This window comes from Carcharhinus amblyrhynchos, chromosome 9 (assembly GCF_965287045.1).
Source record: "Carcharhinus amblyrhynchos chromosome 9, sCarAmb.v2.hapA, whole genome shotgun sequence".
Classification (NCBI taxonomy): Eukaryota; Metazoa; Chordata; class Chondrichthyes; order Carcharhiniformes; family Carcharhinidae; genus Carcharhinus; species Carcharhinus amblyrhynchos.
The window spans coordinates 95,621,381-95,647,943 of record NC_137332.1 but is presented as its reverse complement, the minus strand read 5'-3'; the positions used below and the strand labels follow the sequence as shown (position 1 = coordinate 95,647,943).

Here is a 26,563-nt window from a genome sequence, read left to right as displayed (position 1 = left end):
TGGAAGTTTTATACTTTGTGGATTTTTTTTTGAGGTTACTTTCTGACTATTTATGCCAATGACCTTATTTTTCTTATCTACAACTTATTTCAACCAACCATTCATGAAACCTGAAATTTGAACCCATTTTTATGTGACTACATGCACTTTGGTGGAGGAATCAAATGGCAGATTATTATCTAAATAAAGAGAGACTGGAGGTGGGTGGAGTACAGAGGGATCTAGGTGTTCTAGTACATGAATCACAAAAAGCTAACAAGCAAATCCAACGTGTAGCTAAGAAGTCAAATGGCATTTTGGCATTTATTGCAAAGTGGTTGGAGTTTAAAAATAGGTTAAAAAGGTTGAAAAATAGTTTTGTTACAATTGTCCAGGTTGTTGGTGAGGCCTCACCTTGAAAACTGTGTACAGTTTTGGCCCCTTACCTACAAAAGGAGGTAGGCCAAAGGAGGTTCACTAGATTAATTCCTGGGATGAGAAACTAAATAGTCTGGGTCTATATTCCTTAGAGTTTAGAAGAGTGAGGGATGACCTTAATCAAACATATAAGATCCTGAGTGAGTTTGACAGGGTAGATGGTGAGATGATTTCACGAATGGGAGAGCCTCAAACAAGGGGACAGGGCTCCAAGATAAAGTGGAGAAATTTCTTCTCGCAGAGGGTGGTGAATCTCTTGAATTCTCTGCCCCAAAGAGTGGTGGGAGCTGGAACATTAGAAGCATACAAAGTGGAAGTGGATAAATATTTTAATCAAGGAATAGAGGGCTATGGGGAAATGAGAAAAGGGAATTGAGGCCAGCACAAATCAGCCATGATCATATTGAATGACCACATTTGGAATATTGTGTTCAGTTCTGGTCACCTCACTATAAGAAGGATGTGGAAGCATTGGAGAGAGTGCAGAGGAGATTTACCAGGATGCTGCCTGGTTTGGAGGGTAGGTCTTATGAGGAAAAGTTGAGGGAGCTGGGGGCTTTTCTCTTTAGAGCGGAGGAGGATGAGAGGTGACTTCATAGAAGTTTATAAGATGATGAGGGGGATAGATAGAGTGGATGTGCAGAGCTATTTCCTCGGGTGGATGTAGCTGTTACTAGGGGCCATAACTTTAAGGTTCATGGTGGGAGATAGGAGGGATGTCCGAGGTAGATTCTTCACTCGGAGAGCGGTTGGAGTGTGGAATGCACTGCCTGCTGTGATAGTGGAGATCGTCTTTCAAGTGGTTATTGGATAGGCACATGGAGCACACCAGAATGATAGGGAGTGAGATAGCTTGATCTTGCATTTGGATATAGCTCGGCACAACATTGAGGGCTGAAGGGCCTGTACTGTGCTGCACCGTTCTACGTTTCTATTTTTTTTAATCAGTGTTTATGTACTGGGATGGAGGTGTGGAGAGGGGCTGGGGTTGAGGGAGTGGAGGGAGGAAGAATGGGGTAAGGAAGGGGAATGGAGGGCAAGGGAGGGAAGATAGGGTGAGGGAGATGTGATGGGTTGAAGGGTGATGAGGGGTAAAGTGGGGGAAAATGGGGTGAAGGGGAGTGAGGGAGGGCAGAGTGATGGAGGGGGGTGAGAGAGAGGGAAATGGGGAGGTCAGAATGGGACTTCAAAGTAGTTCTGTCCCTGATTGGCCATGAGAGACTCTCTCATCATTTTGGGCTCCCTGTCGTTTGAGACTCTGTGTCTGGGTTTCATTTAAAACCAGCCCTGAACTGACTGGAGAGTGAGGGGAGGGAGTGAGACTGACAGAAGGGGAGTGAGTGACACTGACTGGAGAGTGAGGGGAGGGAGTGAGACTGACAGAAGGGAAGTGAGTGACACTGACTGGAGAGTGAGGGGAGGGAGTGAGACTGACAGAAGGGAAGTGAGTGACACTGACTGGAGAGTGAGGGGAGGGAGTGAGACTGACAGAAGGGAAGTGAGTGACACTGACTGGAGGGGAGTTTGAGGAGGAAGTGAAACTGACAGGAAGAGAGTGAAAGGAGGGAATGAGAGGGGAATGAGAGGAGGGAGTGAGACTGACAGAAGGGGAGTGAGTGACACTCACAGGAGGAAAGTGAGGGGAGGGAGTGGCACTGACAGGGGATGTGATGGTGTTAGCTCCATTGGGTGTAATGGGAAGATGTGTTTCACACCAGTGTTCCTTGTGTAAAGAAGGTGCAATGAATTGAATGAAGTCGCACACTGGGATCTCTGTAACGTCCCATTCCTGTGCCCACTGAACTTACATTTCCCAGTCAAACAACACCTCAATTTTAAAAATGAAATCTCTCCATGTCCTCACACCTCCCTATTTCTGTAATCTCCTCCAGTTTCACAAACTCTGTGAGATCTCTGTGTTCCTCTCATTCTGACATCTCCAGTATCAGGGATTAGAATCTCCCCAACACTGGGGACTGTGCCTTCAGTAACCTCAGTCCTTCACTCTGTAATCCCCACCCTCCACCTCTCTGCAGCCTCTCTTTAAAACACTCCTTTCACCCTGGAATTTGGAGACAGTTTTTGTGCACTGAGCTGTGTGTGTCTCTGGGTCAATCTTTGTTTTATAAAGCTGTCCTTGGGAAGGTTTTACTTTGTGAAAAGTGCTGGATAAAGATTAAATTTTTTCAGCCTGAATCTGAACCAGTCTGAGTTTGATCTTCCTGGTAACTAGTGACAGGCTGGCTGTTTATCTCTTTCATTGGTTGGTCTCAAAAAATTAACCTATCAGTCATTTCCTGGTTTTGCAATGAGGAAATGAGCAAAGCTCGACTTCGACAGAAAAATGGAGTCTGGATAAAGTTTGTTTTTTTTTCGTGTTTTCCCCCAGTTTATAAAGTTGTTTTATCCTCAGAGTGTTTAATTCCCAGTCACTGATTGGAATTGGGACAGTGGATTCCCAGAATGTTGCTGATCCTTTTCTCCATCTCCCTGTGTTTTTCCTGGGTCTCTCCCGGTAAGTACAGAATTCCCTCTTCCATTCTCACTCTCTCTCTCTCTGGGGTGAATTTGAATCTTTTGGTGAGAGTTTGAAATGGGTGATATTTGCTCAGGTTACTGTCCCAAGTTACTGATAGACCGGGTGTGTCCCAGGTTAGATAGCAGTAAGAAGTCTCTCAACAGTAAAAAGTCTGACAACACCAGGTTTTAGTCCAACCTATTTATTTGATAATATACTCACAAGCTTTTGGGGTTACCCCCTTCGTCAGGTGAATGGAGAGTTCTGGCCTCAGACAGAGCATATAAAGCACAGACAGTTTAGAGATTACTGATTAAAATGCGAATTCTTACACCTAACCTGCTGTTCAAGACCTGAAGTGGCTGATAATGTGAGTGGTGTTGTCAGACTTTTTACTGTGTTTACGCCAGTCCAACGCCGGCATACCCACATCAAGTCTCTCAACGCCAGGTTAAAGTCCAACAGGTTTACTTGGTAGCATGAGCTTTCAGAGCATCACTCCTTCATCAGGTGAGTGCAGGATTTGTTTCACAAACAGGGCAAACATAGACACAAACTCAATTACAAGATGGAATGCGAGTCTTAACAGGTAATCAAGTCTTTCCAGGTGTGGACAATGCCAGTGGAGAGAGGGTTAAGCACAGATTAAAGAGGTGTGAATTTTCCGTAGCCAGGACAGTAGGTGAGATTTTGCGAGTCCATGCAAGTCGCGGGGGTTACACATAGTGTGACATGAACCCAAAATCCCAGTTAAGGCCACCCTCGATTGCAGAATCTGGCTATCAGTTTTTGCTTGGTGATTCTGCGTTATTGTGTGTCTTGAAGACTGCCTTGGAGAAAGCTCACCTGAAGATCAGAGGCTGAATGCCTTTGACTGCTGTGGTGTTCCCCAACAGGAAGAGAACACTTCTGTCTGGTGATTATCGATTCATTCATTGACATAGTGTCTGCATGGTCTCATGAAGGTACCGTGCTGCAGGACATCCCTTCCTGCAATGTATCAGGTAGACAATATTGGCTGAGTCATAAGAATATGTACCATGTATCCGGTGGATGGTGTTCTCACATGAGATGATGGCATCTGTGTCAGTGATCTGGCACATCTTGCAGAGGTTGCTGTGGCAGGGTTGTGTGGTGTGGTGTCCTCCTGAAAGCTGGGTAGTTTGTTGCGTGCTGTGGTGTGTGACTCACCCGAAGTAACCGCAGCAATGTGCTGCTAACCCGGAGGAGCTGGATTCAAGCTGCACTCACAGCCAGTCACACGAGGAGGATGGCAGCGCAGACAGCAGCCTCACACTTCACCGAGAGAGAGCTATGATGGCTGCTGGATGCCATGGAGTAGAGGCAGGCCATCTTGTACCCCAGAGAGTGTAGGCTACCCAGAAGCAGGAACTCGAATACGTCCCGGGATGGGGCGACCATGGCAGTCAATGCCTGCGACCTGACACTGAGGACTGTCGCCCAATGCCGCAAGAAAATGAACTTCTTTAGTCATGCTGCAAGGGTGAGTGTCCATCTGTCACATCCTGGCAGCAGTCCCGTCTGGAATGTCCACTTCGACCCATTCGGCTGTTCTGCACTCGATGCCCCAGAATCCTCTTCAAATCCCTCTAGCACCCCGTTTCTGGGGAAGGTGGGACCTGTACACGCAGGTCGGTCTACATCTGAACCAGAATTGGACAAACATCCTTGCTGGTGGGTTTGCTAATGCTGTTGGGAGGAGTTTAAACTAATTCAGGAGGAGCAGGGGACACAGACTGTGAGCAAAACAAGGACACAGTAAAATAATCAAATCAGACAGAGTGCAAATGTAATAAGTTTCAAGGGAATGAGGCAATGTTAGTTGGCCACTACTTTAATGCCAGCAGTATTTCAGGAAAAGCAGGTGAGTTAAGGGTGAAGATTAATATGTATAATTATGAGATAATAGCCATCACAGAAACATGGTTGAGGGAGGAGCAGAATTGGCAGCTCAACATTTTGGGAAATAATATCTTCACGTGAGACAGGGAAGGGGGTAAAAGAGGAGGAGGCATTACATTGTTAGTTAAGGAGTCAGTTATTGTGCTAAGGAGGGATGATATCTTGGCATCAAATGAAGCTTTGTGGTGGAGTTTAAGAATTAAAAAAAAATGGCAGTCGCGTTGTTAGGTGTTTATTATAGACACCCAGATAGTCAGAGGGATATTGAGGAGCAAATATGTGCACAATTTGTAAAGGCGTTTAAATACAATAACAATAGGGTAATTGTAGTAGGTGATTTCAACTTTCTCCACATTGATTGGGATAGACATAGTGTTAAGGCCTTGAATGGAGTAGATTTCTTGAAATGTGTAAAGGAGAACTGTTTAGGTCAATATGTAGAAGTCCAGTAAGGGACGGAGCTGTGCTGGACCTGATTCTGGGGAATTAAGATGGATGGATGGTTGAGGTGATGGTGGAGGAGCATTTCACTGATTGTGACCACAACATGGTACCATTCAACATAAAAACAGAAAATGCTGGAAAATCTCAGCAGGTCAGACAGCATCTGTGGAGAGAGAATAGAGTCAATGTTACAAGTCTGGATGACTCTTCGTCAGAGCTGAGTTCCCTCTACACCTCCATTCCCAATCAGGATGGCCTCAAAGCTCTTCGCTTTTTCCTCAAAAAGAGGTCTGAACAGTCCCCATCCATCACCACTCTCCTCCATCTGGCTGAAATTGTTCGAGCTCTGACGAAGGGTCATCCAGACTTGAAATATTGGCTGTATTCTCTCTCCACAGATCTACTGTCAGACCTGCTGAGATTTTCCAGGATTTTCTGTTTTAGCACCTGCAGTATTTTGCTTTTATCTTATGGTACCAGTTAAGTTGTTATGGACAAAGAAATAGATTGCCAAAACAAAGTTTTGGTTTGGGGGGAAGCGAATTTTTGTAAAACAAGACAGGATCTGGCTGAGGTAGACTGAGAACAGCTACTAATGGGAAAATCTACAGAAGAGCAGTGGGGGGAAATGGAGAGGATAGCTTGATCGGAGCTGGCTTCATCAGAGGGAGGCCATGCCAAACAAATTTGATTGAATTTTTTGACAAGGTGACTAGGTGTGTAGGTGAAGGTAGTGCAGTTGATGTAGTTTATATGGATTTCAGCAAAACCTTTGACACGGTCCTACATCGGGGACTTATAAACAAGGCAAATATACATAGGATATAGGGTAATTTGATAAAGTGGATTCAAAATTTGCTCAGTTGTAGGAGACAGAGGGTGATGACAAAGGGCTGCTTTAGTGACTGGAGGCCAGTGTCCAGTGGAATTTCGCAGGGATCTGTGCTAGGTCTTCTATTATTCATCATTTATATTAGCGACATAGATGACTACATGGGGGTGTTGTGAACTTGAATATATAAGGTTAAAAATGTGGCGTTTGACAAATGTAAATATTGAAAAGAAATGCCAGAAATAAGAAATCATACAGCATTGTCTTTTTAAAAAGCAAGTGTCTTTCTGTGGATTTTAAACTGCAGTCGCAGATTTATAACATTTGTAAGCAAATCAAAGCAAGCTCAATGGAATTCAAATATGAGGTTTGTTGATAGCCAAAACTCAGATTAGAGTCATAGAGGTTTACAGCATAAAAACAGGCCCTTCGGCCCAACTTGTCCATGCTACCTTTTTTTTAAACCACTAAGCGAGACCCAGCTACCTGTTATTTGGCCCATGTCCCTCTGTCCCTATCTAATCCATGTAGCTGTCGAAATGATTTTCAAAAGACAAAATTGTACCCGCCTCTACGAATACCTGACAGCTTGTTCCAGACATCACCACCCTCTGAAAAAATTGACCTTCTGGAACCTTTTGTATCTCTTCCTTCGCACCTTAAATCTATGCCGTCTAGTTTTAGACTCCCCTAGCTTTGGGAAAAGATATTGACTATTTAGCTGATCTATGCCTCTCATTATTTTATAGACCTCTATAAGATCACCCTCAGTCTCCTGTGCTCAGGGAAAAAAGTCCCAGTCTATCCAGCGTCTCCTTGTAACTTAAAGCATCAAGTCCCAGTAGCATCCTAGTACATCTTTTCTGCACTCTTTCTAGTTTAATATTGTTTCTATAATGAGAACAGAACTGTACACAGTATTCAGGATTTCTGGAATACTGTGAGGCAATTCCAGGTATTTAAATCTAGACAAGGGGATATAACTGTTAGAGTAAACTTGTTACCTCTTTAGTTGGAAGGAGGGAGAGACAAACTCTCATATAGAATTCTTCAGTTTAATATATATGTCTTCAGAAAATCACCATCTAAAGAGAAAGGGGTACTAACTCTGAAGGTGTCCCAGACGGAAGCATCAGAAGAAAGTTTATTCTTCCACCAGACGCCAGGTAATATATTACTTGAGAGTGACTATATTCTACAATGATTTATTTCATTATTCCTGAATGAGCCTTGTAATAGTCGAACAGCATTTTGTTGGGGAATTTATTTAGTTAAATGTTTTAATAAGTTTGTCGTCAGTTTTAAAATAAAGACCTGTTAATTGTTCATGATAGAGAGTGCAGATCCTGCTTTAATTTACTCAAACCAGTAGCTTCCTACTATCTCACCACATAAGATTGAGGCAAAGTATACCCCTTTGTGTGGTTCCAAAATCGCAGAGGGAAAAATCACCTCAGTATCGTAACAAAATTGGAGGCTTGACCAAGATCTGAACAGTCACAGATATTTAAACAAATTTTCAGTGAGAAGTGGGAAAATCTATTTATTCTCGGTTAAATCAAAAAGTGGGAAATGGCTCTGGAAATTGCTAAAGGGGTTTTGAGGGTCAAAGAAGCATCCCAAATTTGCCAAGGAACTTTAGAAAAACAGAGAAAGGTGACACTTGTGAAATTAGCAGATTAGAACTGGATTTCACCAAGGGATAGTAAGAAAGCTGAACTTGTAAAGGAGTTAGTCAGGCATTTAGGAATGGCAGTGAAACATTCAACTGTAGTGGAGTTAGAAGAAATGAGATTGCAACTGAGAAAATTGGCGTTAGAAAATGGAATTAAAAAGCTCCAGCTTCCAGTTAGAGAGAGAAGAAAATGAGATGAAGGCCCAAGCAGAAGAAAGGGAAAAAGAGGTTGTTTCAGTTAGAAAGGAAAAAGTTGAAAATGGAAGAAAAAAGACTTCAAATGGCAGGTGAAAGAGTACCAGATAGAAGTGACAATGAACAGATTCAGCACAGCCAACCGCCTGCTAAGGAGATATAGAATTATGTACAGACATTACCTAAAATTTGCTGAGAAGTGCACAGAAACCTCTTCCATCCCCTTTAAGAAATTGGCTACACAGATGAAGTGGCCAGAGGATGTGTAGGTACAGTTAATTCAGACCAAGTTGGTAGGCAGGGGGATTGAGGTGTTTGCTGTTGTCAGAGGTTGTGTCAGGAAACTATGAAGAAGTAAAGAAGGCTATTTTGAGTGCCTATGAATTGGTACCAGAAGCATATAGACAACAGTTCAGAAATGTACGAAAGCAATCAGGTCAGGCCTATACTGAAATTGAGAGAGTGAAACAGAGCAATTTGGATAGATGGATGAGAGTATTAAAGATGGAAAAGACGTATGAGGTCCTCAGAAATATAATTCTACTGGAGGAGTTCAAAAACTCGCTTCCAGACGGGATAAGAACTCATGTTGAGGAACAGTTAGCGAGAAGAACTGCAAAGACAGCGGATGAAAACGCATTTGGGCATAAAATAAAATTTGGCTTCCGACAGCAATCTTATTCTATGAAGGACAGAAATTAGGGGAGGGGGAGATCCTTTCATGAACACCCAAAAGTAGATAACACTAGGACCAGTTTACCACCTGTGGAAAAAAAACACCCCAAAGGGTGGAAAAGAGGTAAAAGACCTCAGTTGTTTTAACTGCCATAAGATCAGTGCTGGGCCCACTGTTATTGTCATTTATATTAATGATTTGGATAAGAATATAGGGGGCATGGTTAGTAAGTTTGCAGATGACACCAAGATTGGTGGTATTGTGGACAGTGAAGAAGGTTATCTCCAATTGCAATGGGATCTTGATCAATTGGGTCAGTGGGTTGATGAATGGCAGATGGAGTTTAATTTAGACAAATGCGATGTGATGCATTTTGGTAGATTGAACCAGGGCAGGACTTACTCAGTTAGTGGTAGGATGTTGGGGAGAGTTACAGAACAAAGAGATCGAGGGGTATAGGTTCATAGCTCCTTGAAAGTGGAGTCACAGGTGGACAGTGGTGAAGAAGGCATTCAGCATGCTTGATTTCATCGATCAGAACATTGAATACAGGAGTTGGAATGTCTTGTTGAAGTTGTACAAGACATTGGTAAAGCCACAGTTGGAATACTGTGTGCAATTCTGGTCACCCTATTATAGAAAGGATATTATTAAACTAGAAAGAGTGCAGAAAACATTTACTAGGATGCTACCGGGGCTTGATGGATTGAGTTAAAAGGAGAGGCTGAATGGACTGGAACTTTTTTTTCTGGAGTGTTGGAGGCTGAGGGGTGACCTTATAGAGGTCTATAAAATAATGAGGGGCATAGACAAGGTAGATAGTCAATATCTTTTCCCAAAGGTAGGGGAGTCTAAAACTAGAGGGGATAGGTTTAAGGTGAGAGGGGAGAGATACAAAAGTGTCCAGAAGGGCAATTTTTTCACACAGAGGGTGGTGAGTGTCTGGAACAAGCTGCCAGAAGTAGTAGTAGAGGCGGGTACAATTTTATCTTTTAAAAAGCATTTAGATAGTTACATGGGCTACAACAGGTATAGAGGGATATGGGCCAAATGCAGGCAATTGGGATTAGCTTAGGAGTTTTAAAAAGAAAAGGGCGGCATGGACAATTTGAGCTGAAGGGCCTGTTTCCATGGTGTAAACCTCTATGACTGTAAGATGGGACACACAAAGGCACAGTGCTGATGGCTTAAGAAAGGCCGTGAAAAAGCAAGAGGTAGAAGAGGTTCAAGTAGTGGGACTAGTTAAGGTAGTGAAAGTAATCTCGAAAGAAATCGGGGAGATAGAGGAGAGTGCACAGCCTAGGCACGGGCTGGATGATAAAGCAGAACCCGGTCTTTTCAAAGGCTCCACCTGAGTGGGTGAGGTTTATTCAGATAGAACAGGGGAAGTAGGTAACTGAGTTAAATTATTGAGAGATATTGGAGCTAACATGTCTCCAATGGTAAGAGATGAAAATATTTGCACTCCTGAAATGCTGTCCAAAAGAAGGGTAATCTATAGAATAAATGGAAAGAAGAGTAGTGTTCCCTGTGTAAGATCAGACTAGAAAGTCCAATCCAGCAACAGTGAGAGTGACAGTAAACCTGGCTGCTTCAGGAATACAGTTTATTCTGCAAAAAGGTTTTGGTGGATCACAATTGGGAGTGATGCGCATTGTAGTGGAAAAGCCAAAAGGAAATCTAGGAACTGAGAAAATAAAAGGAAAATACCCTGGAAATGTGTCGGACTATGTGGTGACAAGATCGCACAGCATGAGTTAAAACAGGAAGGTAAAACACAAAGGAAAGATGAAGGAGGTGAGGTTCAGTTAGCTGACACTATGATGAAATGGTAAAAGAAAAACCTGAGCAGGTAAAGGATCAGACAGTGGTGTTTAATTCTGAAAGATTAAATAGGGTGGGTGAATTAGCTAAACAGCATTTGAAGGTGACACAGCACCTAATGAACAAAGAAGCTGAGAAGAAATCTACCATTCAGACATTTGCCCCTGGAGATATAATTTTTGTGGTCTTGCCAATTGTAGGAGATACTTTTAAAGCGAGATTTAGTGGTCCCTTCAAAATTGAAAAAAAATGAGATAAATTGTCCAGTGAAAATGCTAGATAAAAGATTTTCAGGATATGTCTTGTGAACATGCTCAAACAATATTATGAGAGGGAAAGGGAGCTGGAGAAACTGCTATTAGTTACATCAAAGCAGACTGAGGAATCAAATCCCAAGGATATGGATTTTGATGAGCCTCAAAACGTATTGAACAATGCAGCAGTCCCTAAACTGGAATCAGGTAGAATGTTATCTGTCCCAAGAACAAAGAACTGAATGGAAAGACATGTTAAACTGAGAGATAAGAACCTATGTTGGAATAAAGTGGGGAGGGCAGATGCCATAGTACATGGAGGGAGGGAATGCTGTTCTCATAAAACAACACCCTTACAGGCTTAATCCTCTCAAAGCAGAGCAGTACAAAAGGAAGTAGAAGCGATGCTGCAAGATGACATAATAGAATCAGATCAAAGTAAATGGAGTTGGCCAGTCGTGTTGGTGCCTAATCTTGATGGTACTCAATGATTCTGCGTGGAATATCAGAAGGACAATGCAGTGACAAAATCAGATTTCTATCCAATCCCAAGGTTGGAGGATTGTGTGGAGAAAGTCAGCCAAACCATCTAGCTCTTAAAGATGAACTTATTTCTGGGTAACTGGCAAGTATCTTTCCATTGAAAAGTGGCCATGAGTAGGCTGAGGCTTCAGAAGAGGCTGACCTCCAGCATTTTGTGCTGTGGCAAAAAGAAGGTATGGCTGGATCTTAATGAAACATATGAGACTGTCAATGTCCGTTCCTGTCAACAGATAAAAAAATTAATGAAAGATGGTGTAGTTATCCACGAGCCTGTGACTCTCATGCTTGATACAGAACGAACACCCTTTACACTAAGGAAGGTTCGACACGAGCATAGGTAAGCAAAAGCTCACATGCAGGAGAAACTGGCCTGGATAAGGAGAATGAGAATTGTAAGGGGTCTGCTTTGCAGATACAGGGAGCCTAAGAAGATCAGTTGCCATGTGTATCACAGCCTGTATCCGAAGGTGACAGGTAATATCTTCAAGAATAAGCATATTTTGATGAAGCACGTTCTCAAACTGAAGGCATCTAAGGCTCACAAGAAGCTATGGACTTGAAGTTCACAGCAGCAACTCATAAAATAATGCATAAAACACTGTGCAGAACATCAGCAGGCCAAGAAGGTTTGTACCCCAGGAGAAACTGAAATCCTGAAAATTATTCGCACAGATAATGGAAGAAGAGAATTTGGACTAGGATGGTTACTAAAGTTTGCTGTGGCGGAGATGGATTCACTCGGAAACCTCCTAAAAATAAGAGTTATCAGACTGATGGGTTTACATGTTAAGAAGGCCCATGTAACCCTTCCAGAACAAATCTGATCATTCCAGAGCACATCCATGTGAGTAATCCTCATGAGGATGACAGGATCATTGCACTGAAGTGAGAGTTCATCCTCCCAAAAAACTTGGTGCAAAAGAAGGCCGAACTGAAACAGAATGTCATCACCTCTGAGATTGACCCACTGGCGAAACATTGTAAAAATGTGGTTCTGTACGAGACTTTAATAAAACTGTTAAAGACACAAGCTACGTGGATGCGAGATCCAACAAAAAAGGAAAACATTTTGTATTTCTGTAAATCTTTTTGTTGTTTTCATGAATTGGTTTAAAATGATGAAAGTTGAGAGAAAATAAAGAAACATCTTTCAGGAAAAATATGAAGCCATCATTTGATGGGTCATTTTTTCCCTGGGGTTAGGTATTATGAACTCAAATATATAAGGTTAAAAATGTGGTGTTTGACAAATATTGAACAAAAAATGCTGAAACCAAAAGAAGAAATCATATAGCATTGTCTCTTTAAAAAGCATGTGTCTTTCTGTGGATTTTAAACTGCAGCAGCAGGTTTTCAACATTTGTATCCAAAGCAGCAGCCAGTGTTCCGGCATAGCAAAACAGGCTTTTGAATTCCACCCCCTTCACTCTCCTCCGCGCCCCCCCCTCGCTCTCCGGGCCCCCCCCCTCGCTCTCCGCGCCCCCCGCTCTCTCTCCGTGCCCCCCCGCTCTCCGCGCCTCCCCTCGCTCTCCGTGCCTCCCCCTCGCTCTCCGCCTCTGATCTTATTCTCCATGTCTCTCTAGCTCCATGTCTTCCTCTGTTTCCAGCTCTCTCCCTCTCTTCTCGCTCGCCCTCCCCCCTCGCTCGCTCTTCCCCCTGTCTTCTTGCTCGCTCTTCCCTCACGCTTCTGGCTCGCCCTCCCCCTCCCTTCTCGCTCACCCCCCCCATCTCGCTCGCCCTCCCCCCCTCTCTTCTCGCTCTCCATGACTGTCTCTGAACTTGGGGACAACTCTATCATTCCCCACCTGCCCCCGCCCCAACCCAACTCCTGAATTTACCTATGGAGGAATCAAAAGAACATTACTAGCCTAGGCAAACACATCAGGGAAATCCTGAATCAATCTCAGACTTTGGGCCCTGGTATGACACCTCAGTTCTGTGGTAGGCTCTTCAGAATTTGAAGAATTAGGCTGGATGGATTAAAAAGGCAAACTGTCTAGAACCTCATGTGTAGCTGTTATTTTCTCAGTTACAGTAACCACTGTTTGCTCCAGTTCCTTATTTACAAGTGGGGTTCTGGTAACCAATCCTCCGGAATGCAAAGATAACCCTCTGCTTCTGCTGTAAACCACCTTGGGGCAGCATGGTGGCACAGTGGTTAGCACTGCTGCCCCTCAGTGCCAGGGACCTGGGTTCAATTCCGGCCTTGTCTGTGTGGAGTCTGCAAGTTTCCCCGCGCCTGTGTGGGTTTTCTCCGGGTGCTCCGGTTTTATCCACAGTCCGAAAGACATTCTGGTTAGGTGCACAGGCCGTGCTAATTTGCCTCTTAGTATCAGGGAGATTAGCAGGGTAAATAAGTGTGGTTGCAGGGATAGGGTTTGGGGTGGGATTGTTGTCGGTACAGACTCAATGGCCCCCTTGTGCGGCACAGTGGTTAGCGTTGCTTCACAGCGTCAGGGACCTGGGTTTGATTCCCAGTTTGGATCACTGTCTGTGTGGAGTCTGCACATTCTTCCTGTGTCTGCGCGGTTTTCCTCTGAGTGCTCCGGTTTCCTACCACAGTGTGAGAGACGTGCAGGTTAGATGCATTGGCTGTGCTAAATTCTCCCTCAGGGTACCCAGAGTGTGGTGACTCAGGGATTTTCATAGTAACTCCATTGCAGTGTTAATGTAAGCCTACTTGTGACTAACAAATAAACTTCTGCATTTTAGTAATTTGATGATTCCATCTGAAATCTCTTTCCCTATCTCCTCTTCATCTGATATCCAAGGATTTCCTGCATTCCTTTGTCACTCAGATTAAGACATTTCCAGCTTGCTGCAGTACCAATGCCTTCCACTAACCCATCAGGTTTAACTTCCTTGGAAAAATGCCTCCCTACCTCATCCCTCCTTCCCTCAGCTGCTCTGTCCTAGCCCTGAACTCACATCTTTCTCTCATTTCTCTGCTATCCCCTATCATATCCCCTGTGAGCTCATCTTGTCCATGAGACCCACGTCTTTTTCCCTCAATCTTATTCCCTTTGAACTGGAATGGTGAGCAGTTTTAACAGATAAGAGCAATGCCCAACAGTGCGTTACAAGGTGAAGTCAGATCTGATGGTAAACTGTGTGATCAGCTGTCTGTCAGAATCATTCCAATTTAATGTCCTTTGGATTCTGTTCCCGTAAGCCTATTCCTAGTAAACCAGGTTAGCCAATACTGTTAATGATTTTGTATCCTCCAGTACTGAACCCTCCATTTCATATCTGCACTTGTCTAACCCCATCCGAAAATTCACCCTTACGTTCTTCCAGCATACTGGGTCAAATTTTATGGCCTCACTCGACCCGAAACCATAAAATCCCACCTGAGGTCACCGGACCTTTCTGCCCCTCGCCTGCTCTCATTCCCATGGCAGCTGGGACAGGAAAATTCCAGCCACTGGCCTCCCTTTCCTCTCCAATCCTTGACCGTGTTGTCACCTCCCAAATCCATTTGCATCTTTCCCAGAACCATGTTTGAATTTCTTCAGTTGGATTTGTCAGCAATATTGAAGAGGTTCTAATCAAAGCCACAAATGACATCCTGTGTCATTGTGGTAAAAGGTAAACTCTCCCTTCATGACCTGTCTGTCGTCTTTGCCAATGCGGACCACCTCCACCATTGCAAAACTCGCCACAGAAAATCCCAGCCAGTGCCTTTGGTTACTGGCACAAACTCTGTTCTTTTGCACCGATTCCATCCTCCTCCCTGGGCACTGTCTCAGGCTGACTCGAACTTGGATGCCCTGTCTGACCCGGAGCTGAGCGCTCAGCCCCCTGCCATATCAGGGTTAAGGGTCAATTAGTGGCATGCTTGCTTCTGAGTCAGGAAGTTGTGGGTTCAAACCTGAGACTTGAGCACAATATTTAAACTGGCTCTCCAGTGCAGTATGGAAGGAATGATGTCACTATGGCACTGCCATTGTGGGATCTTGCTGTGTGCAAATTCATTGTGACATTTCCGACAGTGACTATACTTCTAAAGTCCTCCATTACAAGCTCTCCATCACCATGACCAATTTTCAGTTCAATTTTTTCCATCTCCACCCGTCTGCCCAGTCAAATTCTCATCCAGGATTTATGGCACCACCACATTCACTTTCCCAGTGCTGTCCTGGTCGGCATCTCGTCTTCCACCTTCTGGAAACAGGAGCTTATCCAAAAGCCTGCTTCTTGTATCTCTTTGGGGTAGTAATCTAGTTTATAATTTCAGAAAGGATTCTGGTGTTAAAACAAAGGACGGAATTTTCTGGCCACACTCTCCAAAACCGAAAAGATCTTACACGAGGTCAATGGGTCTTTGCATGATCTGTCACCCCCCCTTCGCCCACCACGATTCGCGTAGCAGACAGGATGGGAAAATTTCCCCCCAAAGTGTCTGACGACAGGAGATTGTCACTGTGTGGTGCTGATTCACCTTTTTAGTAGCACCATTTGGAAAATGTTAATTGCTTATTAACCAATCCTTCCTTTGCTTATTTCACAGATATTGATTCCTTCACTGTGCTATACACAGGAACCTCCGGCATTCCCGATCATCCTGAGTTTGTAGGTGTGGCAATGCTCAATGGAGTAGTGTTATCCCATTACAACATTGACAACCTGCAGATGGTTTCCAGACAGCAGTTCATTACAGATTATCTCAGTGCGGAAGATTGGGATTATCTCAGTGCCCTGGGGAAGAAACGTTACGATGTAGTGATGGGGACAATGAGTACGATCTTGAACTGGATGAACCAGACAGCTGGTATGACCAATCAAACTGGAATCTCCCCCTGATGGTTAATGTGGTAGCGGTGTTGGTGCTGACCATTGGAATGATATTCATGCTGTTTTGCTCACCCCAGCTGTTTCCACCTTTCCCTTCAAACCCTTGTCACCTGGTTTCTACTTCCCATTTTATTCCCAATTCTGGGGCCTTCCATATCCTCGCTTTCCGAGTCTTTCCATTCACTCTGCTCAAAAATAAAAGATATTGGGCAATGGTGGAGAAAGGTGAGGGAAGTTGATAAAAAGAGTAACTCACCTCCCGAACCGCCAAAGTCTGTCCACCACCTACAAGTGATGCAATGCTTTCCACTTACCTGGGTAGGTGCAGCTCCAACAATTCTTAAAAGGTTTGACACAATCCAGGACAAAGCAGTCTATTTGATTGCTACCCACTCCATCAACAATGAATATGGCAGTCATGTGAACCATCTACAAGATGCACTGCAGGAACTCACCAAGGTTCCTTGGCAGTATCTTCCACACCCACAACCTGTACTATCTGCCAGCAAGGCCCACATCCCATAAATGAATAAAAGAAGGATTACTTTCCAAAAAGAACAGTAATTATCACATAACACATCAGGCCATGAAGCTAACATACTGAGTGGAAATGTGTTGTAAATCCAGATGTTAAGTTGATCTCTGATAGCTTCAACTTAGTGCAAAATCCAGTGAGATGTAGAACCACCATTACGCCTTATTGCCGCAGCCTCCTTTACGAGTGAATTAGGCTGAAATTGTCCTCTATCAATTATAAAACATCTTTTCTAATTAACTGTGAATTATTGATACAAAAACACAAAATGATGGAAAAATTCAGCAAGTCTGACAGCATCTGTGCAAAGAGAGTAGAGCCACCATTCTGAGTCAGGCTCTGACGAAGAGTCATCCTGGTTCTCACCTTTATCCCCACAGATGCTGTCAGACCTCCTGAGGCTTTCCAGCATTACCTGTTTTTGTTTTACATTCTAGCATCCGCACACTCTGCTTTTATCTGAGCGAATTATTGATCCCTGTTTGGCTTCTGACAGGAATTCACACTTTCCAATGGATTCGGTCTGTCGAGGTCACTGATGACGGCTCCATTAAGAGATCGATGCGGTTTGGATTTGATGGAAAGGACTATATTAGTTTAGACCCAGACAGAATGAGATGGGTCGCATCCAATTACATTGCAGTGAAGACTAAAGAGAAATGGAATTTGGATCAATCCTGGAACAAACACTGGAAATGGCAATTGGAAGAAGAACTCGTAGGCCTCTTAAGGAAATATTTACAAGTTGGAAAGGAATCGCTTAAAAGGAAAGGTATTGATTTCAGTTTAGAGCCCATCTAACTTCACTGATCTATCAAACTGTTCTCCCATTCCATTCAGTGTGGGGTTTATTGTTTGTGTTTTCACCCTTTCCCATTACAGTTCAGCCTGAAGTCTTCATCTCCAGAAGTGAGCCTAATAGTCAGTACAAGCCGCTCACTCTCTCCTGCCTGGTTACTGGCTTTTATCCTGTAGACATCAAGGTGAACTGGCTAAGGAATGGAGAGGTAATGTCTGAGACACTATCCTCGGGGGTCCGACCGAACCATGATGGGAGCCATCAGATCCAGAAAGAGATTGAAATAAATGCTGGGGATGAGGATCAATACTCCTGTCAAATTGAACACAGCAGCCTGACAGAGCCCAAGCTCCATCAGTGGGGTAAGGAACTGTTGAACTGTACTGTGTGTGTGTGTGCTTGTCTGCACGTTCATAGACACTCCCTTATCCACTATGTTATTGTGCTCCTCATCATATTTACTGTGGTAAGTCAGACATGAGATTCCCTTCACAAATCCATCCTGTCTCTTTTTGATCAGCTGATACTTGTCTAAGTGTCTGGAATTCAATCTCCGGACATTTGTGAAATCTTTGAGTTGGATTCTTTCACTATTCCATGTGTTAATCATGGTGGGCTCAGTGCAGTGATTTAGGACTAAGTCCTGCTGCTGGATTGGACCAAGTGCTTCGTTTGAAACATTTGCTCTGTTTATCTGTGGATTTCCTCATTCTCAGCTCAGTCCAGTTTCCTGTGATCGGTTTATTCCTCATCCCTTTGAAGTTTGATGTAAAAACATCAGTGATGCTGCCTCCTGGGATGTCGAATGTAACCCTGGGGATTGAACAAGGACAGGACACACAGACATTGGGGAGAATTTGAACTGAACTGGCTGGGAGGGTATCCTATGGGATTGGGATCACACGGCTTTGACACCACCATCAATGGGAGTCTTTCATCACTTCACTGGAGGGTGAAATGGGGCAAGTGTAAAACCAGTGTTTCAGCCAATCCCATCAATTCTCAATGGGCAGCTCCAGATCCAATTGTCCCCAATGAACAGAGAACTGGGAATGGATCCAGGAACATTATTCAAATATTATTCAAATGTGTTTCAGAAATCCCGGAAAACAGTGGGAAACAATATAATCTTGGAATTATAATCGGAGCAGTAATCCCAGCACTGGCTGTTATATTTGGGATAATCGGAATAGTCATCTGGAAAAGACAACGGAGAGGTAAGAATCAGAGAGAGGGGAATGTAGAACTGAGGGGACAGAGTGAGTGTGGGGAATCTCCAGTACTGGGAGTACAGGACACTGTGTTGAGTGAACTGATTTAATTCCCACACACAGATACACACGTATAAACACATCTTGTTCCCTGTCTGATCTTCCTTTGTGTGATCAGCCCAGACCAGGTGTAATATTGATCATTAAAGCCACCGCACACACTCACATCCTCACCTACTGAATATGGATGGAATGGAAGAGATCTACAGGATCTCCATAAAGTGTAAGGATGGAGGGGAGTGTGAGAATGAGTATTTCTCACACAATCTCCATTCCCTCACACTTGTTGTGTTCTCACTCTCTGAGAATGGATTATTCCCCATTCTAACTGATATTTATTTTACTTCTGCAGATTCACCAAGTGGGACGTACACAACAGCTCCAGTAAGTGACTGAGGGACAGATTGTTGGGAATGAAATACATTCACATTTGGTGGACATTCTGCACTCTCTGAAAGATTTTCAATATAACTTTTTATATCTTCAATGTGTCTGACGTTTGTCAAGTTCCCTGGTTTGATTTATAAGATTCAAACAGGCTTAATCTGATTTTAAAAATCATTAAGAGCATATCACAGAGAAACAAAGCACTTTAACATGTCCAATACTGAAGAGGACAATCAGGTTGTTGAACTCCTGTTCCCAGTGTCGGCACAGGTCAGGGGTCACTTTCCCAGACTCTCCTGTCACAGTGTCAGGGATTGTGGGGCTCGGTTACACTTTGCACAACTTTCCCCGCAGGAAGCACTGACCCTTCACCCCACGTAGCAGATTGTTCCAGAAATGGATGAAATGGAGGATCCCAACATGGATGTCCCTGGAGCCAGGTCTCAGGGAGAAGCTGAGGAAAGGCCAACTGCAGTTGTCAGGGAGGCTGGAGAGCAGCTGGGAAGGACCGATAGATTGGATATTGAGAGGGAGAAAAATCCCTCTCCTTCCCCCAGGAAATGTGACAAAAGGACAGTGTGGATGGAGAGTGAAACAAGGGAGATTTTATTACAGCAGCAAATAGACATTGCACAACTTTGTGAGAGTTATTACTGAACAATGTCAACCTTAGCAAATTGGTCTAAAACATTTCATAACATTTGTGTTTCTGAGCTATTTTTCTACTTTGTAAACTGTCATCATCTTAAAATGGTTCATGTGAATAAAATGATTTGATTTATTTAGAATGACTCTGAGTTCAAACAGAAATAAACTCAAACAGAACACAAACAGTTTCTAATTTAGAAACAGAATTCTTATTAAATAAGAAATCACAAACAATTTCTCCAAATGAAACACAAAAATCCCCCCTCTCTGTGCCTGAGGGTCTCTGTCACAAAGAGTTATGGAGGGGGGGTTGAGGGGGGATAAAAAAATTCACTCTGCAACAGCTATCACTCTGCACCTTCCCTGTACCCGTGTTCTGCCCTCTCCAATGTCAGAGACATGCCCAGCAGCTGGTAACCGGTCACTGGTCAGCGTGCTGATAGGATTGGTGTTCAGCTCTCCTGACAGCAGGATGTACATCCCGAAGGACATCTGTTTAATTTCCACCAATTCCATTCAACGTTGCATGTCTCTTTAGGTGATTTCTGAAATACTTCCAAAATTTACATCCTGAAAAAATGCAGAAAATTATAAGTTTGTTGATTCACCTGCATTCTTTTGAATGTGTGGCCAGCAGAGTGAAACATAAAAAAATCAAGCTTATTTTTCTCATCGTGATTGGGAATTAAACAGTCTGAGGAGGAAAATAATCCTCTTTATACATTGGGGGAAAAAACAAATAACAAATCAATGGAGATTCCATTTTCCTGATTAACTTGATCATTTCCTAAACTGGGCTGAGGATAAATCATTGGTTTGCTTCAGAAAAGCATCCAATTAAAGGGCTGGGCTACATTTTGTCACCAGTTATCAGGAAGATCAAGCTCAGACAAGTGAAATTCAAGAAATGGATGAAGAGGCCTCGTCCAGCTGCTCCGGTGTAAGGAGAGGAGACACTGGGATCCTGGACCCTCTCCTCACAGTGAACACACTGACACTGACCCATTCCCCCCGAGAACTGTTAAACTGGCTCCGCACAGACTAGAGCTATACCACACCAAGTTACAGTGAGACACTCCCTTTAATATACAGACCATCACGCAGAGATCACAGAGAAACCACTGAGCAGGTGGTGAGTGAGTGACCCTGACAGGAGGAGTGTGAGGGGAGGGAGTGATCCTGACAGGAGGAGTGTGAGGGGAGGGAGTGACACTGACTGGAGGAGTGAGGGGAGGGAGTGACACATGAGGAGAGTGAGGGGAGGGAGTGACACTGACAGGAGGAGAGTGAGGGGAGGGGGTGAAGCCTTACATTGTTTGCTGGAGCAGACGAGGAAGGAGCATCAGAGAGAAAGCTAAGACTTTACCTGTTAAAAACCTGTTTAAAATAAGTTTAAAGCACTTTGTTCTTTGTAGAACTGTTTAAAGCATTTACTTATTGTATTTACTGCTTTAAGAATTGTGAGGGAGTGATTATCAGGCAGTTGTGGCCCATCAGCTTTAATTATCAAGTGTCCACACGGTGAAGCCTTACATTGTTTGCTGGAGCAGACGAGGAAGGAGCATCAGAGAGAAAGCTAAGACTTTACCTGTTAAAAACCTGTTTAAAATAAGTTTAAAGCACTTTGTTCTTTGTAGAACTGTTTAAAGCATTTACTTATTGTATTTACTGCTTTAAGAATTGTGAGGGAGTGATTATCAGGCAGTTGTGGCCCATCAGCTTTAAATCAGCGCCAAGTTTAAAAGGAGGCCTGGTGTAGATAGCGGGCAGCGGAGTGAGAGGGAAGCAGAGTGAGCTATCAGGGCTTAATATCAAAAAGGGCTTGAAGGTAAAAAGGCCAGGTGGAAAGAACAAGGAAAAAAAAAAATTTTTTTTTCAAAACTACTACAGCAAAAAACAAGGAAAATATTTTTTCCCACAACAAATTATATTGAATAATGGAGGGGCATGTGATGTGCGGTTCCTGTATGATGTGGGAACTGGTGGACCCCAGGGTCCTTCCCAGTGGCCATGTCTGTAGTAAGTGCAGGTTGCTGGAGGAGCTCCAGCTCAAGGTAGATGAGCTGGCCTCTGAGCTACAGACACTGAGGCTCACCAGGGGGAGAGAGGGTGTCATTGTCAATGGGGTGCAAGTGACATCCACCCCCCCTAGACTGTCTAAATCTAAGGGTCAGGAACAAAAGGGGGCTGCTGGGAGGAGGAAGGGGGGTGAGGAGCGGAGGCCTCAGCCTCTTAATCTGCATAACAGGTTTGAGGTTCTTGCTTCCAGTCTGGAAGAGGACGAGGCAGGTGAGGTTGGTGAGCAAACTGCACACGGTACAGTGATGCAGCAGGACATAGGCAAAGATAAGGGGAAAAGGAACGTAGTAGTGATTGGAGATAGTGGGGTGAAGGGTATTGACACTGTCCTTTGTCACAATGACAAAGTGCACAGAAGGGTGTGTTGTCTGCCTGGTGCTCGGGTACAGGATGTCGCAGCTGGGCTGCAGAGGAATCTGGAGTGGGAGGGTGAGAACCCAGTTGTGGTGGTACATGGTGCCAGCGACGTAGGCAAAGTGCGGACTGAGGATCTGGGGAGGGAGTATGAGAAGCTGGGAATGGAATTAAAAAGTAGAACCGACAAGGTGGTCTTCTCTGGGCTACTGCCTGAACTGAGTGCAGACGGGCGTAGGGTTGACAGGATAAAGGAAGTGAATGGGTGGCTCAGAGATTGGTGTGGGAGGAATGGGATCGAATTTATGGGGCATTGGCACCAGTATTGGGGTAGGTGGGACTTGTTCGGGCGGGATGGGGTTGGTCTGAATCGTGCTGGGACCAGAGTGCTGGCGAATCGAGTAAAGAGGACTGTAGACAGGGCTTTAAACTAATTAGGGGGGGGGAGGGTGCGAGGGTAGGTGATGTTAGGAGGTCTACAGTTAAGGATAGGGTACAGGTAAGGGAAGAGGCTGAGGATGTCCCAAGTGGTGGCGTTACGGCAAATAGGGTCCAGAAGAAGGCTGGGATGAAAGCGCTTTATCTGAATGCACGAAGCATTCGGAATAAAGTGGATGAGCTGGTGGCGCAGATCGACACAAATGGATACGATCTGGTGGCCATTACAGAGACGTGGCTGCAAGGTGACAGGGACTGGGAGATGAATGTACAGGGCTATCAAGTGTTTAGGAAGGATAGGCAGGAGGAAAGAGGGGGTGGCGTAGCTCTGCTGATTAAGGACAGCATCAAGGTGGTAGCAAGGGATGATATTGGAGCCAAAGAGCAGAAAGTGGAATCGTTGTGGGTGGAGATTAGGAACAGCAAAGGGAGGAAGACGCTGGTGGGTGTCGTCTATAGGCCCCCGAATAATGATCTGGAGGTGGGGCGGGCTGTTAACGCGCAAATAAGTGCGGCGTGCAGGAATGGGACGGCAGTAGTTATGGGGGATTTCAATCTGCATATTGATTGGTCGACCCATGTTGGACGAGGTGGGCTCGAGGAGGAGTTCTTGGAATGCTGCCGGGATAGTTTCCTGGAACAGTGTGTGTTGGAGCCGACGAGGGAGCGAGCTATCTTGGATCTGGTGCTATGTAATGAGGCGGGTAGAATTAGGGACCTTGCGGTGAAGGATTCTCTTGGGGAGAGTGATCATTGTATGGTGGAGTTTCTGTTGCAGATGGAGGAGGAGAAAGTGGGTTCCCGGACACGTGTCCTTTGTTTGAATAGAGGGGAGTATGGTAGGATGAGAGAAGAATTGGCGAATGTGGACTGGGGGAGCGCGTTGGAAGGTAGGTCTGCTGAGGAGCAGTGGAGGATCTTTAAGGAGATCTTTCTTGGTGCTCAGCAGAAATTTATTCCGATGGTTAAAAAGGGCAGTAGGAAGAGAGGTAATAAGCCGTGGATAACGAAGGAGGTGAAGGAAAGTGTTAAATTAAAAGCGGAGGAATTTAGAGTAGCTAAGAGCAGTGGGCGAGAAGAGGATTGGGAAAGGTTTAAATGTCAACAAAGATTGACAAAAAAGTTGATAAAGGAGGGTAGAAGAAGCTATGAAGCTGGGCTAGCACTTAATATAAAAAAGGATAGCAAGAGTTTTTATAAATATATAAAAAGGAAGAGGTTGGCTAGGGTGAACGTTGGTCCTTTAGAGGATGAGAAAGGGGAGCTAGTGGTAGGGGATGGGGATATGGCTAAGGTCTTGAATAACTTTTTTGTTTCTGTCTTCACGGAGGAGGACGTGAATAATTTGCCGGGTGTTAGCGATGGAAAGGTGGTAGGACTGGAGGGTCTTAATGACATTACTGTTACTAGAGAGGTGGTGCGCGACAGACTGGAGGGGCTGATTGTGGACAAGTCCCCAGGACCGGATGGAATGCATCCGAGGGTTCTGAAAGAAATGGCGGAGGTGATAGTGGATGCCTTGGTGGTTATTTTCCAGACGTCGCTGGATTCCGGGGAAGTGCCGGGGGATTGGAAAACGGCTAATGTTACGCCGTTGTTTAAGAAGGGTGCCAGGCAAAAGGCGGGGAATTACAGGCCGGTTAGTTTAACGTCTGTGGTAGGTAAAATGTTAGAATCCGTCATTAAGGAGGAAATTGCGAGGCATCTTGAAGGGAATTGCTTGATAGGGCAGACGCAACACGGTTTCATTAAAGGGAAGTCGTGTCTGACAAATTTACTGGAGTTCTATGAGGATGTGTCTAGGGCGGTGGATAGAGGAGAGCCGGTGGATGTGGTCTTTCTGGATTTTCAGAAGGCGTTTGATAAGGTACCTCACAAGAGGTTACTGCAGAAGGTCAGAGGACATGGAGTTGGGGGTAGGGTGTTAGCGTGGATAGAGGATTGGTTGTCAAATAGGAGGCAGAGAGTGGGGGTCAATGGGTGCTATTCGGATTGGCGGTTGGTGACTAGTGGGGTGCCCCAGGGGTCGGTGCTGGGGCCTCAGCTATTTACCATTTATATAGATGATCTGGAGGAGGGAACCGAGTGTAGGGTGTCGAAATTTGCTGATGACACCAAGATTGGGGGAAAGGCAAATTGTGCGGAGGGTGTGGAGAGTCTGCAGAAGGATCTAGATAGGCTGGGTGAATGGGCCAGGAAATGGCAAATGGAATTTAATGTTGGCAAGTGTGAGGTGGTCCACTTTGGTAGGAAGAATGGTAGGAAGGACTATTACTTACGTGGCGAAAAACTGCAGCAGGCGACGGTGCAGAGGGACCTCGGGGTCCTTGTGCATGAGTCGCAAAAACCCAGCCTGCAGGTGCAGCAGGTGGTCAGGAAGGCGAATGGGATGCTGGCCTTCATAGCGAGGGGGATTGAATATAAAAGTAGGGAGGTCTTGCTGCAGCTGTATAGGGCATTGGTGAGGCCGCAGCTGGAGTACTGTGTGCAGTTTTGGGCGCCGCACCTGCGCAAGGATATTTTGGCCTTGGAGGGAGTGCAGAGGAGGTTTACTAGGCTGATACCAGAGTTGAGGGGGTTGAGCTATGAGGAGAGGCTGAATAAACTAGGCTTGTACTCGTTAGAGTTTAGAAGAATGAGGGGAGATCTCATTGAGACGTATAAGATGATGAATGGGATGGATAGGATAGAGGTGGAAAGACTCTTCCCGCTCAAAAAAGACAGTAGGACTAGGGGGCACAGCCTCAAGATAAAGGGGGGGCAGTTCAGAACGGAGTTGAGGAGGAACTTCTTCACTCAAAGGGTGGTGAATCTCTGGAATTCTCTGCCCGTTGAAGTGGTGGAGGCTGCCTCGCTAAATATTTTTAAGAAGCGGGTTGATGGGTTTTTGATAAGAGAGGGGATTAAGGGTTATGGGGAGAGGGCGGGAAAGTGGAACTGAGCCACGACAGATCAGCCATGATCTTATTGAATGGCGGGGCAGGCTCGAAGGGCCAGATGGCCTACTCCTGCTCCTATTTCTTATGTTCTTATGTTCTTATGAGTGACACTAACAGGAGGAGAGTGAGGGAAGGGAGTGATCCTGATAGGAAGAGAGTGAGGGGAGGGAGTGACACTGACTGGAGGAGAGTGAGGGGAGGGAGTGACCCTGATAGGAAGAGAGTGAGGGGAGGGGGTGACACTGACTGGAGGAGAGTGAGGGGAGGGAGTGACCCTGACAGGAGGAGAGTGAGGGGAGGGAGTGACCCTGACAGGAGGAGAGTGAGGGGAGGGAGTGACACTGACTGGAGGAGAGTGAGGGGAGGGAGTGACCCTGACAGGAGGAGAGTGAGGGGAGGGAGTGACCCTGACAGGAGGAGTGTGAGGGGAGGGGGTGACACTGATAGGAGGAGAGTGAGGGGAGGGGGTGACACTGACAGGAGGAGAGTGAGGGGAGGGAGTGACCCTGACTGGAGGAGAGTGAGGGGAGGGAGTGACACTGACAGGAGAGTGCGGGGAGGGAGTGACCCTGATAAGAAGAGAATGAGGGGAGGGACTGAGACTGATAGGGAGAAAGTGAATGGATATGATGGTGTTAGCTCCATTGGGTGTAATGGGAAGATGTGTTTCACATCAGTGTTCCTTGTGTAAAGAAGGTGCAATGAATTGAATGAAGTCGCACACTGGGATCTCCGTAACGTCCCATTCCTGTGCCCACTGAACTTACATTTCCCAGTCAAACAACACCTCAATTTTAAAAATGAAAGTTTGAGGCAGTTTTTGTGCATTGAGCTGTGTGTGTCTCTGGGTCAATCTTTGTTTTATAAAGCTGTCCTTGGGGAGGTTTCACTTTGTGAAAGGCGCTGGGTAAAGATTCGGAGGGTGGGGGGGGGGGGGGGGTGTGCGGTGGGGGCGGGCGATTCTACCAAAAAAACTTTAACTGCTGAATTGGCGGGAAAATTGTGTAATTCAGAATTG

General features: G+C 45.0%; 1 protein-coding gene across 2 annotated transcripts in view; it reads left to right on the top strand.

Annotated features, from left to right (window-relative positions):
- LOC145348104 (class I histocompatibility antigen, F10 alpha chain-like) overlaps nt 1-19,893 on the top strand; it is a 57,892-nt gene extending 37,999 nt beyond the window's left edge. Inside the window, exons 1-6 of one of the 2 annotated variants that reach the window (XM_080196250.1) lie at nt 2,736-2,932; nt 15,812-16,072; nt 17,127-17,402; nt 17,513-17,791; nt 18,527-18,646; nt 19,053-19,893. In XM_080196250.1, coding sequence (XP_080052376.1) covers nt 2,881-2,932; nt 15,812-16,072; nt 17,127-17,402; nt 17,513-17,791; nt 18,527-18,646; nt 19,053-19,096 — 1,032 coding nt within the window. In that variant the 5' untranslated portion in view covers nt 2,736-2,880 and the 3' untranslated portion in view covers nt 19,097-19,893. Of the gene's footprint in view, nt 1-2,735; nt 2,933-15,811; nt 16,073-17,126; nt 17,403-17,512; nt 17,792-18,526; nt 18,647-19,052 lie in introns of those variants that run through there. The other variant, XM_080196249.1, reaches the window with a different exon arrangement.
- Nucleotides 19,894-26,563: the final 6,670 nt, after the last annotated feature.